The 16,836-nt window shown below is 33.5% G+C and overlaps 2 protein-coding genes across 3 annotated transcripts in view; one reads left to right on the top strand and one right to left on the bottom strand.

Moving 5' to 3' along the window:
- Positions 1–16,836, bottom strand: part of CDC73 (cell division cycle 73) — a 109,004-nt gene that overhangs the window by 36,723 nt on the left and 55,445 nt on the right. The window lies entirely within an intron of this gene.
- On the top strand, positions 6,078–16,610 carry B3GALT2 (beta-1,3-galactosyltransferase 2). The gene is made up of 2 exons (XM_008685644.2): positions 6,078–8,383; positions 12,873–16,610. The coding sequence occupies exon 2, from the start codon at positions 13,000–13,002 to the stop codon at positions 14,266–14,268; it is 1,269 nt and encodes a 422-aa protein (XP_008683866.1). The 5' UTR covers positions 6,078–8,383; positions 12,873–12,999; the 3' UTR covers positions 14,269–16,610.

Here is a 16,836-nt window from a genome sequence, read left to right as displayed (position 1 = left end):
ACAGAAACAGAAAAGGTTCCTTGATTCCTGACAGTCTTCCAATGTCTCACTGTGTTCTTTTAAAGGCCAATTTGTATTTCTCAGTCTTGGGTTTTGCGGAATATTCCTATATCATTATAATGTACATCCTTTTCTTCCTTACACTGACTTGAGCAAGTTTCTGCTACTTGAAATCGAAAGAGCAAAGACTAAAGTATTTTAATCTCAATGAAGATAAAACAAAAATCTATTCCTACCCAAATCCATTCACAGAATTAAAACTTTGACCTGGGAATAAATATTCATTTTCTTTATAGTCACAGACAAAACTGGAATACAAGTGCTCATGAATAACATTAGAAGATATTCACTAATTAAAAAACTAAATACCCAGTTTCCCATTCATCATTCTCTAGAAAGTTTTTAGAAGGTAACTACGAAGGTTAATTTTATGTGTCAACTGGGCAATGGGACACCCAGATAATTTGGTTAAAACATCATTCTGGATGTGTCTGTGAGAATGTTTCTGGGTAAGAGTAACATCTGAATCAACAGACTGAGTAAAGCAGATTGCCCTCCCCAATGTGGATGGGCCTCATAGAATCCACTGAAGAAATGAACAGAACAAAAAGAGTAAAAAAAGAATTCACTCTCTGCCTGGCTGTTGTCAAGCTGGGACATCAGTATTCTCTTGCCTTTGGACCCCGCTTTAGACTTGAGCTGTACACGCTCCTGGGTCTCCAGCTTGTTTACTGCAAATCCTGGGACATTTCAGTTTCTATAATCACATGTGCCAATTCCTCCTCAACCAACCAACCAACCATCCATCCTATGGGTTGTTTCTCGGGAGAATCCAGACTAATACAAATACAGCAAGTGAAATTTGGATCAAAAGAGAGGAAAAGAGAGTAAGACAGAATACAAAATCTTTATTTTTTTTTAAAGATTTTATTTATTTATTTGACAGAGACAGACAGCCAGTGAGAGAGAAAACACAAGCAGGGGGAGTGGGAGAGGAAGAAGCAGGCTCCTAGCGGAGGTGCCTGATGTGGGGCTCAATCCCAGAACGCCGGGATCACGCCCTGAGCCGAAGGCAGACGCTTAACGACTGCGCCACCCAGGAGCCCCAGAATACAAAATCTTTAAAGGGGTATTCTTGCATAACAGGAAAATATAAAAAAAAATTTTCGTTTGTTTACCTACAGATTAAAAAATTACATCCACATAAACGTAGATGAAATGCTTAATTATAAAACTGCATTAGAAACAAACCAAAGCATAGAAATTGATCTCCTTTAATACTAAAGTCTATAATGGCCACATACCTTTCCGGCACAAACGAACAATTCTTTTATATGTGTCATTGAGGCTTAATAAAAGCACAATCTTTCTCATTTAAAACTGGCAGGATTTTTTTTTTTTTTATAGTGGCAGAGGGCCAGGGGTAAGGCATCATTGTGTACGTTATGGGTCCATGGACTAAAAACAAACACACTGATGTAACCAGAGGCAGTGTAAATCAGTGCAAAAAACTTGCTTTAGAAGTCCTGAACCCCAGGTTCTAGCTTTGGCTCTGACATATTAAAGAGTGAAGCTCTGAGAAAACCACAACCTCTCAGGGTCTTGATTAACTTGCCTCCAAAATGAGACAAGTAGATTTTTAGATGATTAGAAAGGTCTAACTCTGCCCTAAAAATCCATTATTATAATGTAAGTAATACCTTGTCACTAGGAACAATGCCACTGCAGTACAACCCCAAAAGTCCAATTAACTAAGTTTAAAGGCATAATTCAATATGGGTTTCTTCAAAGATGGTACAGCCACACAAATTTGTTCTTCTGTTCCACTGAATAAAAACGTGATACTCTCCTGCCCATCTCCCTCTATCAAAGGGTACATGTTTGGAATTAGCTAAATTTGACTGTTTTGAGAATCACACAATTATAGGTACTGGCAATAGAGGCAGAAAGGAAAATAACAACATTGAAAGCTTTAAAAGAAAACATTCAATGTTTTACCGTTTAATATAATAAATTGAGGAAGCTAAAATAAACACAGACCTGTATATATTTAATTATTTGACCCCCTAGCCCCCAACAAACACAGAGTCAACTGAAATATTCTGGAACATTATAAATGCCAGAGGTATTAATAAATATAAAATCTGTGAAAAGTTACAGAGAAAATATGGAAAAAACTCAAAGTCAACTACGAGCATATAGAAAAGAAACAGACTCAATGTTAGTAAGTAATCAGGGAGAAAGAAAATGAAGAATACAACAAAAATGTAAAAATTTTCATTTTTAAAATTCTGGTTCACTAAAACTCAGCAATTGTATTATCCTCAAGACATCGTGTTATTTATTTAAAGGGAATAAAAATATTCAAAAAGCATGAAAAATTAAGAAGATAAAAATGTAATGCAAACCAACTACAATTGGGAAGATCAAAAGTATCAAAACAGTGAAACTGAGTGACACCATAATGAATTACAGAAAACAATTTGAAACCGAAGGGAAAAAAATAAGTATATAACATTTTCTTTCAGTTATTTTGCTGCCTATTTAATGATCTGTGTATCCTAAGTCTACCAATTTCTTGAATAAAAGGAACCTAATGACAAAGCTCATATCCCTCTGTAGCTTGCATATAAAAAAATGTTCAATGTAGTTGAAGTAAGAGAATCCCTTAGGCATCGTCTAAGAAGTTGGGGAAGGGGAAGAAAATCAACCCTAAAGTCAAACATTACCCATTCCTAATCCTCTAACCTTTGCCTGCCTCTTTTCTGCTCTGCAAAGTTTCTTTATACTGAAGTTCCTATTTCCAATCAGATCATAAATAATCATTCTGAAGAAAGTTCCCATGAATTTAGAATCAAGTATATTTATGCTCCCAGCTGTTCTCAAAAAAGCCCTTTGGGGAAAACATTCTATTTACTTACTTCTGACTTTTCCTTTCTCTCCTTATCTACTAAAGCTATTAAATAAAAAGCATTTTCTGATGCTAATAATTTGTATGTGAGTAATAACCCTTCTTTGTGAAGTTTTAGTAGAGTTTTAAGTTTCAACACATTACATCTACCAGAATTTACAAATTGTTTGTTATACTTTGTAATGAAGTAACAGCGTTTAAATTTTTAAATACTATCAATGTCTTGAGGAGTAGGGACTAAGGTGCCTGAGAACTTATTAAAAGACACTGACCTACTGGGCTTCACACCCGTATCAAACTCAATGTCTCCTGTGTATAAGAAATATTTTATATTGACCCCTTTTAACAATCTGAAATGAAATGCACAGGTAATATAAGAAACCTATGTATATATAATTTTTTAATGGAAATCAGTATCCTAACAAATACAAAAAATGAAATTTTAAAAGAAATTTATGACAAACACAAGTATTTCAATATTAATCTCAGAAATGATTACACCAGAAGATATAATGAAGTAATTGAATGCTAGCACCTATTCATAAAATCACAGTGAATGTTATGATTACAAATGTCCACAGACTGGCATACTCTACTGGTAAGCCAACTACTACAAACAGGACTGCCACAGGCAATAGGATTTTTCAAAATGGTGAACTACTGGTCAAGTTCAGAACAAAGCTGAGTACAATCTTCTTCAATATATACTGTGGTTACATACCTAGGAAAATTCAGTGCATGTGAAAACTTTACAAAATATATTTTGTATTCTAATTAAGTTTTAGGTTCATTAAAAATTGCCCTACCCACTATAGATCTCCTTCCCTGGCCTCACTCACTAAGTGCCCTTCAATTATTTTTGTCAACTAAAAATACCCTCATAGACTTCTAGAACACCTCCCAGAAAATAGCCTTTCCCCCACTGAGAACCCAAAGCTCGCAACAAGAGTATCCCCTGTGTGCCAAATAACAAATGAGATTCTAGTTGATTTATGCTACACTGAAACAGCGACAATACTAAGAAACTGAAGAACATACAAGCATTAATACAAACTACTGCTGATTTTAATGCTTATATTTTCCCTTAGGATCATTAATAGTTTGTATGAATTAAAACTGATAAGGGTGTTGAAAATTAGTTCTGAAAGAGACACTTAAACTTAGCACTGCTTCCGAGTCAAAAGAAATTCTTAAACAGTATGAGTATCTGCTGCACAAGTTGGTGAAAACTGAAGAAGAAAAATAAGGCAGGCAAACACTGACACTTGTGGTCATTCTGAGATTGCTAATTTGAAATCAGGCTAATTTCTGCTTTGTAAGTTCAAGGAAAAGTAAAACTGGTTCATAAATCATCTATTGACTTCAAAGGAAAACTGTAAACTCTTAATGAACACAGTAATCTTTCTTCAAAAAGAGAAAACTACTTACTAATATTAAAGAGCCAAAAATATGCCATTTGTCCATGTATTTATATATTGGAAAAGATTTCATCTGATTTTAAGTCAAAAGATATAAATTCTAAGCAAACACTACTCTATGCAAAACTGTTGATTGACCGCAATTAAAACTAAAGTTGGTCTCTAAATAACTAAGTCAAATGGCATTTTTCAGAGTACTATGGTGGAAATGACACCTGCCCCAAAACTAAGATTTTTCTCCAGCACTGGAAAGGTGAGCACTGGCCAAAATAAAAATGGCTTACATTTAGAGCCCAATTACTCATACTAAAGCACCAACAGGAATGAAGACGAATGTAGGGAAAACCAGATTCATGTCTCCCCTTCTCAAATTATTCAAGGATATTTGCTCATTCACAGTGAATTGCCTGCCATGGTTGAAGTGTTATCCCCCACACCCTTTTCTCCCTCATTCTTTTTACCAAGGACATTTAGTTGAATTTACATAGGTAGTAAATTCCATGAAATGACTTATCTTTATTATTAGTGAGCAAATCTATACCTGATTCATCATGTTATAATGACTCAGAAACTACTAGCCAAATGAATAAAGTAGTAATTACTTCTGTACTCAACAGAAACTAACAGTTCGGGGGCTATGCAAATCGTGTCTTTAAATTCTGCCTCCTTGAGGGCTACTGCAGACATGCCCAAGAAAATCCTAAAACCAACCTGGACAGTTCTGGCCAAATATAGAGTAATAGCCTATTTTTCCCATCAGAGACGTGTTATAAGATTAAATAGTAGACCTATGCAAGTAAAAATTACAAGACATTTATAACTATAAAACTTAACAAAACAGCTGCCAGCTTCCTGAGTGTGGCAAAGAAATCTGTCACATTTACTGAGAAAGTTTAACCATAGAATTCAGATGTTAAAAGAAACTAGACTAAAGGAAGAACTTCTACAAGCTTGCCTGTCATAAGATTTTTACAGTTTCTCTTGGCTGGAAACATGCAGGTTGCTAGAAAAAGTCACTAAAGGAACTTGTATCTGGTAGTCTGCTCTGTTTTCCGTACTTTATGTAAAGTTCTTAGCCAGCTTAATTTAAATTTAAGAAACCAATGGTGGGTATTCAGGGGCTCAAACCAATACTGGGGGAACCATTAACCAGCAGGTTATCTGACGGAGCTGTCTTAATAATCAAGATCTATAATAAATCCAGCAGGACACCAAAAGAGTGAAATCAAAGGAACTAGCAAAAATAATAGTTTTATCCTTTCTAGAGAAAGGGTAGGGAAGGCGTCTAAACCACCTTTGTCTCCCTAACGTTTAATAAACTGTGCCTACCTACAAATATTGGCACACAGTAGTTGATCAATATGTATTTGTTTGACAAGTGAATAAAATGAAAATATAAACATCCATTTATAATTCTATGAATGATTTCTGGATATGCTGTGCCAGTCCTATAAAAGAATTCCCACAATTTCTCCAGCAGTGTTCTCTAGTATTATGGTTAAGAACAGAGCATAAATAGACTTAGATAATCTATCTTGCTTTAATTCCCAGCTGGCTTCTCTTATATCTGGGATAATTATTTACAACTCTAAGCATTGGTTCTTCATCTTTATTTTTTTTTTTTAAGATTTTTATTTATTTATTTATTTATTTGACAGAGATACAGATAGCCAGTAAGGGAACACAAGTAGGGGGAGTGGGAGAGGAAGAAGCAGGCTCATAGCGGAGGAACCTGAGGTGGGGCTCGATCCCACAATACCGGGATCACGCCCTGAGCCGAAGGCAGACGCTTAACCGCTGTGCCACCCAGGCGCCCCTGGTTCTTCATGTTTAAAATGGGTATTATGATAATTAAACTACTATTATGAGGGGAAAAAAAATTCATTCAACTAATAGCTTAGATAGGCTTAGCATGCAATCTGATTTTGGGTAAATAACAGTCACTGCTTCTGGCTGCATAGTCAAATCCCATGTAAGGAATTACTGATAAATAGTGATCTCCTAAAATCCACCTCTACTTTTGTAAAATACATTATTTTAAGTAGGCACTTTAGCATTACTCTCCCACCTACCTTTAATATAAAAAAAAAGTAATAAGCATGTGGTATGAGTGGACATAGGGACTAAATAAAAACTGGCTTTCAATTTTCTCCTTCACATATAACCAGGAAAAGCCAAAGCTCTAGACCTTGGGTTTCCCATTTATAAAACTCTCAATATTCCTTCTAATATTTCTGGGAAAGTCACATACAGTCCTTAAAAAAAAAAAAAAAATCAGAGGATTCCTCCAAGTACAAAAAATATTTTATCAGCTACACTAAAAAACATGAGGACAAAAAATTTTAGAGTACTACAGACAGTGTAAATCTGTATTTGAAGTAATAGATTTAATTGCAGAAGACAGGTGGGACAAAGCATAGTTGACTACAAATACACAGTTTAAGTTCTAAAACCATACATTTTTAGGAGTTAATGTCCTTGCAGTCTCACAGGAAAAACTGATAATTCAGGCTATTAAAGAAAAAACAAAGCAAAACAAAAAAAAACAGACAATGACCCAGTACTCTCCAGAAAAAAAGCAAGTGCCCAGGAGACTAACCATACAAAGAAATATTTCAGAGTATCTAGTGCTTACTGAAAAATGTGCTTTGAGGCAAGTTAGTAAACAATCCTGAAATATTAGGACAAGTAAATATGATTAGTAAAATCTTATTATTCACCAAGAAGATCCTCTACAAGTGTGCTATATCCACTTTATCATTTTGTTGAATTGTCATACACGTTAATTTTAAAGAAAAGGAAGAATAAAAAATGCTGACATTAAAAGGTAATTAAAAATAAAGTTTTGCTGCCTTTAAGAACACTAGAAACCACATAAGAGCAAAAAAGAAGTGGGCTGTATCCCATCATGTGTCATTAAGTAATCCACTCCAGCTGACTTATAAACTCCAGAAAACTGGGGGTGGGAATATGTAAGTTACAGATAAAAAAATAAATGGTCTGAGTCTTATATAGATACTAGTAAAACTGGAGCTCTTTGAAAAAATAAACTTCAAAGGAAGGAGTGCACTGAAAGGGTTAAAATGCACCAAGTTACACATAAAAGCTTATATTGCTTGGGTCCTATAAAATTATGTAAGAAACATAAAAACCAACATCTAACACTGAAACATTTAGAAAGCCTGTGCTTAAGCATAAAGTAAAAAAAAAAAAAAAAAAGAAAAGAAAAGAAAATAAGGAAAAATAAAATTATAACCATTTCATAATCATCCCATTTTCATATTATGCATTCATCACTACACTTACACTGAATATATATAATTTATCACACAGAAGCAAAATCTCTTAAGCTTCCCCCTACCTTAGGTTTTTAGTCAAAATGAATGCAAACAATCACGTGGGATTCAGCCAAGCAGTGACGTTAAATTCTGCTCTGTCAGAGAGAGCATCTGTCAAGCCCACATTTAAACTGCTGCCTGCCTGTGCAGCAGCTGAGGAACCGTGGATTTCATATTATAGACTAAAACCCCAGTAAAACTGCTCAAAATCCTTCCTGCAGCTGCCAGGCAACAGCGAAAGAGAGTTAAATCCTATTCTATTCCAATACAATCGAAGCACTACATTCTAGCTCTGGCTGCTTTACCTTGCAGCTCAGTGTTATTACTAGAAATATGGATACTGAGAAGAGAATACAGCACTGCATTGTCCGGCCAGGAAAACAGCAGATGTAAAAAGCTTCAATGCATCAACTGTCGGCAAGAGTCAACAGTGCTCGGAATAGAGCGGACAACTACAGCTCTTTTGTTTAAAGAACAAGAAAGAAAATGAAAGAAAGGAAAAATCTCAGACAACTAGGATCCATATGAACAAGGAGGGTAACTCGAAGACAAGCAGACAGATGGACACTTTGGATACTGTGAAAAGCAATCGCAGGAGGCAGACTATTGGGGGATGTGCGCATGTTCGATAGCATCTTTTTTGCTGAAGTGATGGCGTGCCAAAAGTATTTTCAGTGGGCATAATCCTCTCCACATAAATGGCCTGACCAAGGAAGGTATGTCGGTATCTTGTGTGTAATATTCATTTAAATGTCTGTTACCTTTTCATAGCCCTGGAGGCACTAATATCTGATAAACAAGTTCATCCAGTTCACCGTCCTTGAAACTATGAAAGGGTTTCTAGATATATGATTTTAAAATCTGTCATTGTTAAAGCTGTCATTGCTTTATTCAAGTAAATATGTAGCTTGAAGTAATTACGGATTAAGGATGTATAAAAGAGAGAAGAGGCAAATAGTAACAAGACGTGCTTACAGGATTCTCTGAGAAATTAAACTTAAAAAGAAAAAAACTGTAGCCCTCTAAAGAAAACACAGCAAGCCTCTATCAAATTAGGTCAAAATGAATTCTTATCTAGTAAATTAACCTCTTAAAAGCGGCTATCAAAAGAGACAATGCAGTGAAATTATATTAAATAGTATCAAAGATGATCTTAATATTAAGAGCTTTTTTCAAAGTCCTCTTAAAACAAATTATTAATATAGAACAGCTTTTACTAACAAAATCTTCCCTCCAAGATCCATCTCCCCAAATAAAGATAACAAACACAAACTAAGAGAGTATCAACAAATATTATTTTGGAGCTATAAGAATACTAAAAGGAAAGCATTTGCATAGGATCACATAAGGCAGTGTGAGTTTTATGCACAGCACACCACCACAGTAGATTTGCATGTTATTACAGTGTCCATGAATACAACTTTAAACAAAGAAATATCAATAGTTGCTAAAAATTCCCCCACTTGAAAAAGTGAGCTTTCGTTTTGAGCAACTGACATATTTTAAATAATCAAATTTAAGATTGTTCTTGGTGATAATTTTTAAAGTGAAATTCCAAACAGAAAATGAAAATAATCTGATATAAAAATATTCATGAACAGCAATACAGGGACAAAAAAATGAAACATAAATGTAGCTACTGCGCTTCTAGGCTGTATTAATATGTACTAACAAACTACCATCACGGTATGTGTGTACTGGGCAGAAATAAATCTAATAAACTATTTAAACAACAATCACAGAAGAGCAACTTATGGCTCAGGAACTCAAATTCAAAAATTTTTACAGATCTATCACAGATCCTGATATTTTGCTCAATCTCACAACACAACTCAATATTATTTAATAATCACAAAAGGCAAAACATTTTAAAGGCACATGTAAGCATTCCATTCTAAAATTAAAATAAAACAAGTTTATCAGGCCCTATTATTATCACATCTCAATGTGAACTCTCACTGCCATACCATAAATTTTTATTCCACTATAGAATGAAATCAGATGGGATTAAATAAAAAAAATATAGTTGTGAAAAATCTCAAGTCTCTCTTAGAGCCTTTTCTCTCAATGTTAATAGTACCAATTAAACATTTTTGTAAGCTAGATATCTCAAAAGCACAGAATTTTTTTTTATTCAAGCACCAGTAAAATCTAGGACTGTTCCAACACACTAAAGATAACAACACTTTTAAAAGCCAAATGATAAAAAACTGCGTGTGAGAGAGAGAGAGAGAGAGAGAGAAGTATGTGAGAAGTAACTGAACATTTCTAATAACAATCTCTCCATAACTTCAATTCATAAGATTAAATACACATTAATAATTTGAAAAAATTATCACAAAAAGAGCTAAATCAAACGTTATTTCTATGCTGAAAATGTAGAACTGCAAAATTATTTAGATTGCCACAATATTTTAACTTTCTTGTCATGTTCCCACTTTTTAAGAATTAAAACACAACAGGCAGTAACTGGAGAATAATTTTAACATTTAATAAAAAGAAGTACAGTTACTTTAATTTTACATTTTTTAACAGAAAAATTATTATGAATACCTGAGAAACTTTTAATAAAGAAATGTTTAAAGCTAGACACATGCACTTCATTTATCAATGGGAGATTACCAACTGAGTATATATGAATTTAAAGCCTAGGAAGCTTAATATTTACAAACATACAAATGTCATGAATTTAAATTAAGATGCATCTCCATCACCTACGGCTACAAAATCATATAGGACCATAAACTATGTATTTATGCTAGATTACAATATATAATAATATGCTGATTTCTATAACAGGGAAATACTTTAGAGATATCATTTCAAGTATACTGCTTTCATAAAAATATCACAATTTATTACTGTGATATCTACCTTCATTCATCTCTTCAGTTGTTTATTCAAAAATCTGACCTTATATTTACTGCTTCTTAAAAACCATTGAATTTACACTTGTAAAAGACGTAAATGATGGGACTTCAACCAGATACCAGGCATATATCAACAAAAAGGTAACATATTTAACTTAGTTTTAGAATGTTTAAAATAGATTACCAAATAAATTTAAAAAGCAACTTTTGTTTCTTTTAAATTTATACACATAACCCTTATATCTACTGGCATCTTTACGGAGTGGAAAAGAATTGTTACTGTTTATCAAATATTTCATGTAAAAATAAAAGCTGAGAAAGAGTTTCCTGGTCTAAACAGAATGGCCAACTATTTACAAGTACAGGAAGGAAAAAAACTGAGTTTCTAAATCAGAACGCTAAGCTTATTTTCAGTTTAGTTCACAGCAGAACTGTTTTGCTGGTACAGTGAACAGTCTTGGTCTTTATTACAGTAATGTGAAATTAGAAGTCATGTAAATAAACTCTAATAAATAGCAAACTAGGTTCTATGTTTTTAAAACCCCAAACTTAAAAAAAATCAGTTTGTATCTCACACAACGATTGAACAATATTTTACATTTGAGAACCATAACTTCTAAAAGCACTACATAATTTCAGATACTAGAAATTATCAAAAGCTGGCGCCTTTACTATTATACTTCGGAAATTTGTTCAAATTCCCACCTACTTGCTCCTCCTAGTGGCTGCTGCTAGAATAGTACTTTCATTCATACATGTCTAACCCTTTCAATCAATATTTTCAAAGTACTTCTTACCAAATACGTGAAATTTCCAGTAATTTTTCAATTATATGAAGACTTCCATGTAAATACCATTTCCCCAAGATAATTACGTTTCATTTCAAGGTTAAGCAACTTTGGCATTAAGCATGAATCTATTAATATCACAGGCCAAACACAAAGATACATATGCATAGAATTTTAAATAAATGCTACTACATTAAATTTAATTGACGAGTTTTCTTTTGTGTAAGAAATAATTTTCATTAAAAAAACACTGAAAAAATTAAAATTAGTTATCAGTCCCCTTCTCAACAAGTTTTTTCTCTTTAACAGAAATCAAGTTACAGCTCCCTTCACCCACCTTTACCCTCGCATCTTGATCCAGAAAAACTAAGAACTGAAAAACATCAACAAATTTGTGCTATGTACTGAAAAATCTTGTTCAAAGATAACACCACCAGTTTTTAATATGTAACATCATGAACCTCCCATACTGACATCTCATAACCTTTTAAAAAATCTGGGGTTCTAAGTGCCATGCTACCGGAAGTCCTAAAAATTTAACAAATTCTCTGTACACAAATGTAGAACACAGCAAAATTCGAGAATCTTTTAAAAAGCATTTTGTAAAATTTAAAATTTTAAACAGCTGGATATGATAGTACCTAGTGCCTATATTTTGTAAGAAATCTGAAAGGACTGTTCAAAGTAGTTCTTTGTTTAATTCTAACATGGAGACGCAACTGAGATTATGTGATAGTGTTCTGCCACGGCCAAAGATAAAGATAATTGCTATATTTTAAAAATCAATCTTAAGTCTAAGTAATAAGGACAATGATCTCCTGAATACCTCATCTTTGAACTTTTTATTCCACTATAGAATGAAATCAGATGGGATGAGAAAGAATATTTGAAATGAGAAAGAATATTTGAAAATGTTCATCATTTATTACTGTCTTAAAATCATGTACTGAAGTTACTGGACCCTGAAAATTAATTTTGACAGGTGCATCTTCTCATTGACTTTCTCAACACAGTAGGGGCCAATGGAAACATGCCAAGCAGTGTACTGTGACTAACAGAACTCTGCCATAATCAACCTTGCACCGTCTGTCCCACAACTGATACATGACCATTTTACAAAAAAGGCCGCTGACTGTGCACCATACTACCAATGGTATGTCAAATCAATTTTAATTAATGCCAATAAATTTTCCATCTGCTCTCAGGCCTTCTTACATGGCCTCTCTCAGGAATCTAGCAACATTCTTCTCTTCTACATGCACACAACTTTTAAATCTTTAACTCAGGTCAAAAGTACAAATGACCAGGCCTACTCAGACAACGAAATAACTGGAAAATTAACCCATCCCTTTCTCTCAAGTGCTCATCCTGTTCTCAGTGACGTTACGTTACAAAGGGTAAACAAATTATAAACTTGATTCCTGGGTTATCATATTTTCACAACTTAAAAAATTCCTATTTGCCCTATTATTAACATCCAAAGTCTCTTTTCAGGCAGTTCTATAAATGTTTAGCATTTTGTAAATTTATATGTTTCATCTTTATAGAATGACTGCATGGGAGACAACGTGGCCGAATTAAAAAATGATTACCAAAGAACAGTACTGATTCAGGAGAAGGAAACATTTTCAGCCACCAGTAGTATCTCATATCCCATTACTGGATATTTACAACATGCTTCAGTGGAGGAGAAGACACTGCTGCTTTGCAAAGATGAGCTGGAATGCCAAGAGGTCTCTGTTCCGTACCCATCTTATTGGTGTACTTTCTCTAGTGTTTCTTTTTGCTATGTTTTTGTTTTTCAATCATCATGACTGGCTGCCAGGCAGAGCTGGATTTAAAGAAAACCCTGTAACATATACTTTCCGAGGATTTCGTTCTACAAAAAGTGAGACAAACCACAGCTCTCTCCGGAACATTTGGAAAGAAACAGTCCCTCAAACTCTGAGGCCTCAAACAGCAACTAACTCCAATAACACAGACCTGTCGCCACAAGGAGTTACAGGGCTGGAGAATACACTTAGTGCCAATGGAAGTATTTACAATGAAAAAGGTATCGGACATCCAAATTCTTACCACTTCAGATATATTATCAATGAACCTGAAAAATGCCAGGAGAAAAGTCCTTTTTTAATACTGCTAATAGCTGCAGAACCTGGACAAATAGAAGCTAGAAGAGCTATTCGGCAAACATGGGGCAATGAAAGTCTAGCACCTGGTATCCAAATCACACGAATTTTTTTGTTGGGCGTAAGTATTAAGTTAAATGGCTACCTTCAACGTGCAATACTGGAAGAAAGCAGACAATATCATGATATCATTCAACAGGAATATTTAGATACATACTACAATTTGACAATTAAAACACTTATGGGCATGAACTGGGTTGCAACATACTGTCCACATATTCCGTATGTTATGAAAACTGACAGTGACATGTTTGTCAACACTGAATATTTAATACATAAGTTATTGAAGCCAGACCTGCCTCCCAGACATAACTATTTTACTGGTTACCTAATGAGAGGATATGCACCCAATCGGAACAAAGATAGCAAGTGGTACATGCCACCAGACCTCTACCCAAGTGAACGCTATCCTGTCTTTTGTTCTGGGACTGGTTATGTTTTTTCTGGAGATCTGGCAGAGAAGATATTTAAAGTTTCTTTAAGTATCCGTCGTTTGCACTTAGAAGATGTATATGTAGGGATCTGTCTTGCCAAGTTGAGAATTGATCCTGTGCCCCCTCCCAATGAGTTTGTGTTCAATCACTGGCGAGTTTCTTATTCAAGCTGTAAATATAGCCACCTAATTACCTCTCATCAGTTCCAGCCTAGTGAACTGATAAAATACTGGAACCATTTACAACAAAATAAGCACAACGCTTGTGCCAACGCAGCAAAAGAAAAGGCAGGCAGGTATCGCCACCGTAAATTACACTAGAGAAGACAATTTTTTTTTTCAAATGTGCAATCTGTAAAATATTGCTAAAAGCATGTATAGTTAAAACTGATTACATCCATAGGACAAGTTTTAGTTAAAATTCATCACATAAAGTAATTCAAAATTTATTTTTTTAATTTCTGAAGGTAATTGTTAAAAATACAACACTATATAACAAAAAGGTATCCCAAAAGAATCTATTTAAAAAAAAAAAAAACTGTGTAAGGGGATTCTGTGCATTAACATGCAATAATAAGCATGCATACATCAATGGTTCAAGGCTTATGTTAAGGGCCAATAAAATGTATTTACATATATTTTCCACATAAATTTTAATTTAAGAAATGGAGACAGTCAAAAGACCCTTCATTTTCGATTCAGTTTTTCATTTTAACATATAATTAAATGTAAATAAAACATTACTGTCAATCTTAAGGAAACTTTGTAATTGTGCAAAGGACAAATTTTCTGACCTGACTATTCTAGGGTTCTAAAACTATATTCCATGCAGTAAGATTTAGTTGAATTAGTCCACAAACACATTTATAAAGTTCAGAAGTTTCATCAATGCAATTCTCATCCAAGTATTTACCTTTTAAAAACAACTGAGATACTCATTTTCTTTTATTAGTACATATATCGGGGGAAATTATTTTGACATGATGTGATAAAATGTGAAAAAAATCAATGTGTCTCAGGCTCAAGTTTTTATAAGAAAAAAAAAAAAGTAAATGTTTCAAAATAGACAGTTTGTTTCCTCGTTGGTGTTAAGGGCCAAGCTAGTATTTCACTGAGTTATTGTATTAGATCAGTTACTGCACTCTTAAGGACTACTACCACTTAACTTCAAGGATATCTGTAAAAATTTATCATGTTCCTCTAACGGAAGCAAAAGTAATTACAGGCAAAAAGAGAATGTACTGTTGAAAAAAGATACAGGATAAAGAGTGCAGCAGCAGTTTCATTCAATACATTTTTAAGATGCATGTCTGCCAAACTGCAACATATGGGAAGTTTATTTCCTGACAGCAGGTATACACATGCCAATACTTAATCATTTTATGGCACCTACTTCTTTCTCAGAGTGCCAAGTTTACAAACCTGCAGTTTTTAATTTGGTAGATGACAACTATTCTGCGTCACCAATTTCAAACCTTTTTTGGGAGGGATGGGGAAAACTACAAATGTTTGATGAACACTTGATTCTAGGATGACAAATGTATACAATGCACTTTTACCAAGCTTTTAATAAAAAAAAAAAGGTAAAAAAATCTTTACTGAGTGTTACAGTACAAATATTTTCACAGTAATTTTGTTTGGCTCCATTACAAATTTTAAAATCAAGAATAGAAACCTGCTAAGTTTAAAAGTGTTTTTATTTCATACAAGTATGTAAAACTTAAATCTAATGAAGATATTACTTATCCTAATTCTAATGACCATTTTTATTTTTGATTCTATTCTGAAGAGACAGTGTACCAAAACAGAATTTTTATAATTGTTAAAGTTCAGAATCACAGAAACTATTTAAGTACTCATTATTTAATATATTGAATTCTATTTATACTGAATTTATCTCTCATTTTCAATTTAGTAATCTAAGTATTCTATTCTACATAGAGTAATTTTGAAAGTCAAGCTGCATAACACCCCCAGCTCTTGGTTAAGTTCATTTTTCACTTAATTTATTCTATAAGATTATAAAAAGACTAAAATTACTAAATGCCAAAGTTACTAAATAAAAGTCACACATAGGAGGATAATACCAAATTAGATAAGTTTGATGAGAGACAAAAGTCATTCTCCCTTCAATGTAGAGTAATTCATTTATACTTCAGAAGTTAAAAAAAAGGGGGGGGTGTATGTGTATGCATGTATGCATGCACAGGTATATACCCAGACAGAACCCAAGCACTATTTGCCTAAATTATCATTACAGTGTAGGATCTTTAAACGATAGTATTTTCCTTCTGGAAAAATTCAAGTTTAAACAGTTGACTTATGAAAAACAGAATTCTTAACAGATAACTAAATTTCTCCCAGCTCAGACATCAATGTCAAATCATTTCAACATCCCTGAGAATACTATCTTAAGAACTGATAGTAAGCTGATAACACTGCATTCTCAAAGAACACTGGATCAAATAGTAAAGTTTCCTACGACTGCTGAAAATCTTTATTTTAAAATAAATATTCTATTAATTTATTTTTGTCTCTTCACTCTCAATATGTAAGATTAATTCTTCAGAAAATATGAATTTTTATATTATGATACCTCAACATCTCACCAAGTATGTTGACTTACCTACTGTTAACTGTGCCTTATTCATGCCCAGTACTATATGATTTTTTATTATACATAAAAATATGATTTTAAATTATATTTGCACTGCATTTGGTCAAAGAAAAAGATTCAGGAACAACAACTATGTAATCTTTTTGCTCAAAGTGTTAATAAATATTTTAAGGGATAAAAACACCAAAACTTTTAATAGTTACGCTAGTTTGTTTTGATCAAGATTATAGGTGATGAAATTCTAATTCAAGGAAATAATTTAAATTTCTCAC

The sequence above is a fragment of the Ursus maritimus genome, unplaced genomic scaffold (assembly GCF_017311325.1).
Source record: "Ursus maritimus isolate PB19 unplaced genomic scaffold, ASM1731132v1 scaffold_2, whole genome shotgun sequence".
Lineage (NCBI taxonomy): Eukaryota > Metazoa > Chordata > Mammalia > Carnivora > Ursidae > Ursus > Ursus maritimus.
The sequence above is the reverse complement of the archived record's forward strand: the minus strand, read 5'-3'. Positions and strand labels throughout refer to the sequence as shown.

What these genes read in the sequence shown, in the direction of transcription:
- B3GALT2 (XM_008685644.2), top strand. Translation starts at nt 13,000, where the DNA reads ATGCTTCAGTGGAGGAGAAGACACTGCTGCTTTGCAAAGATGAGCTGG.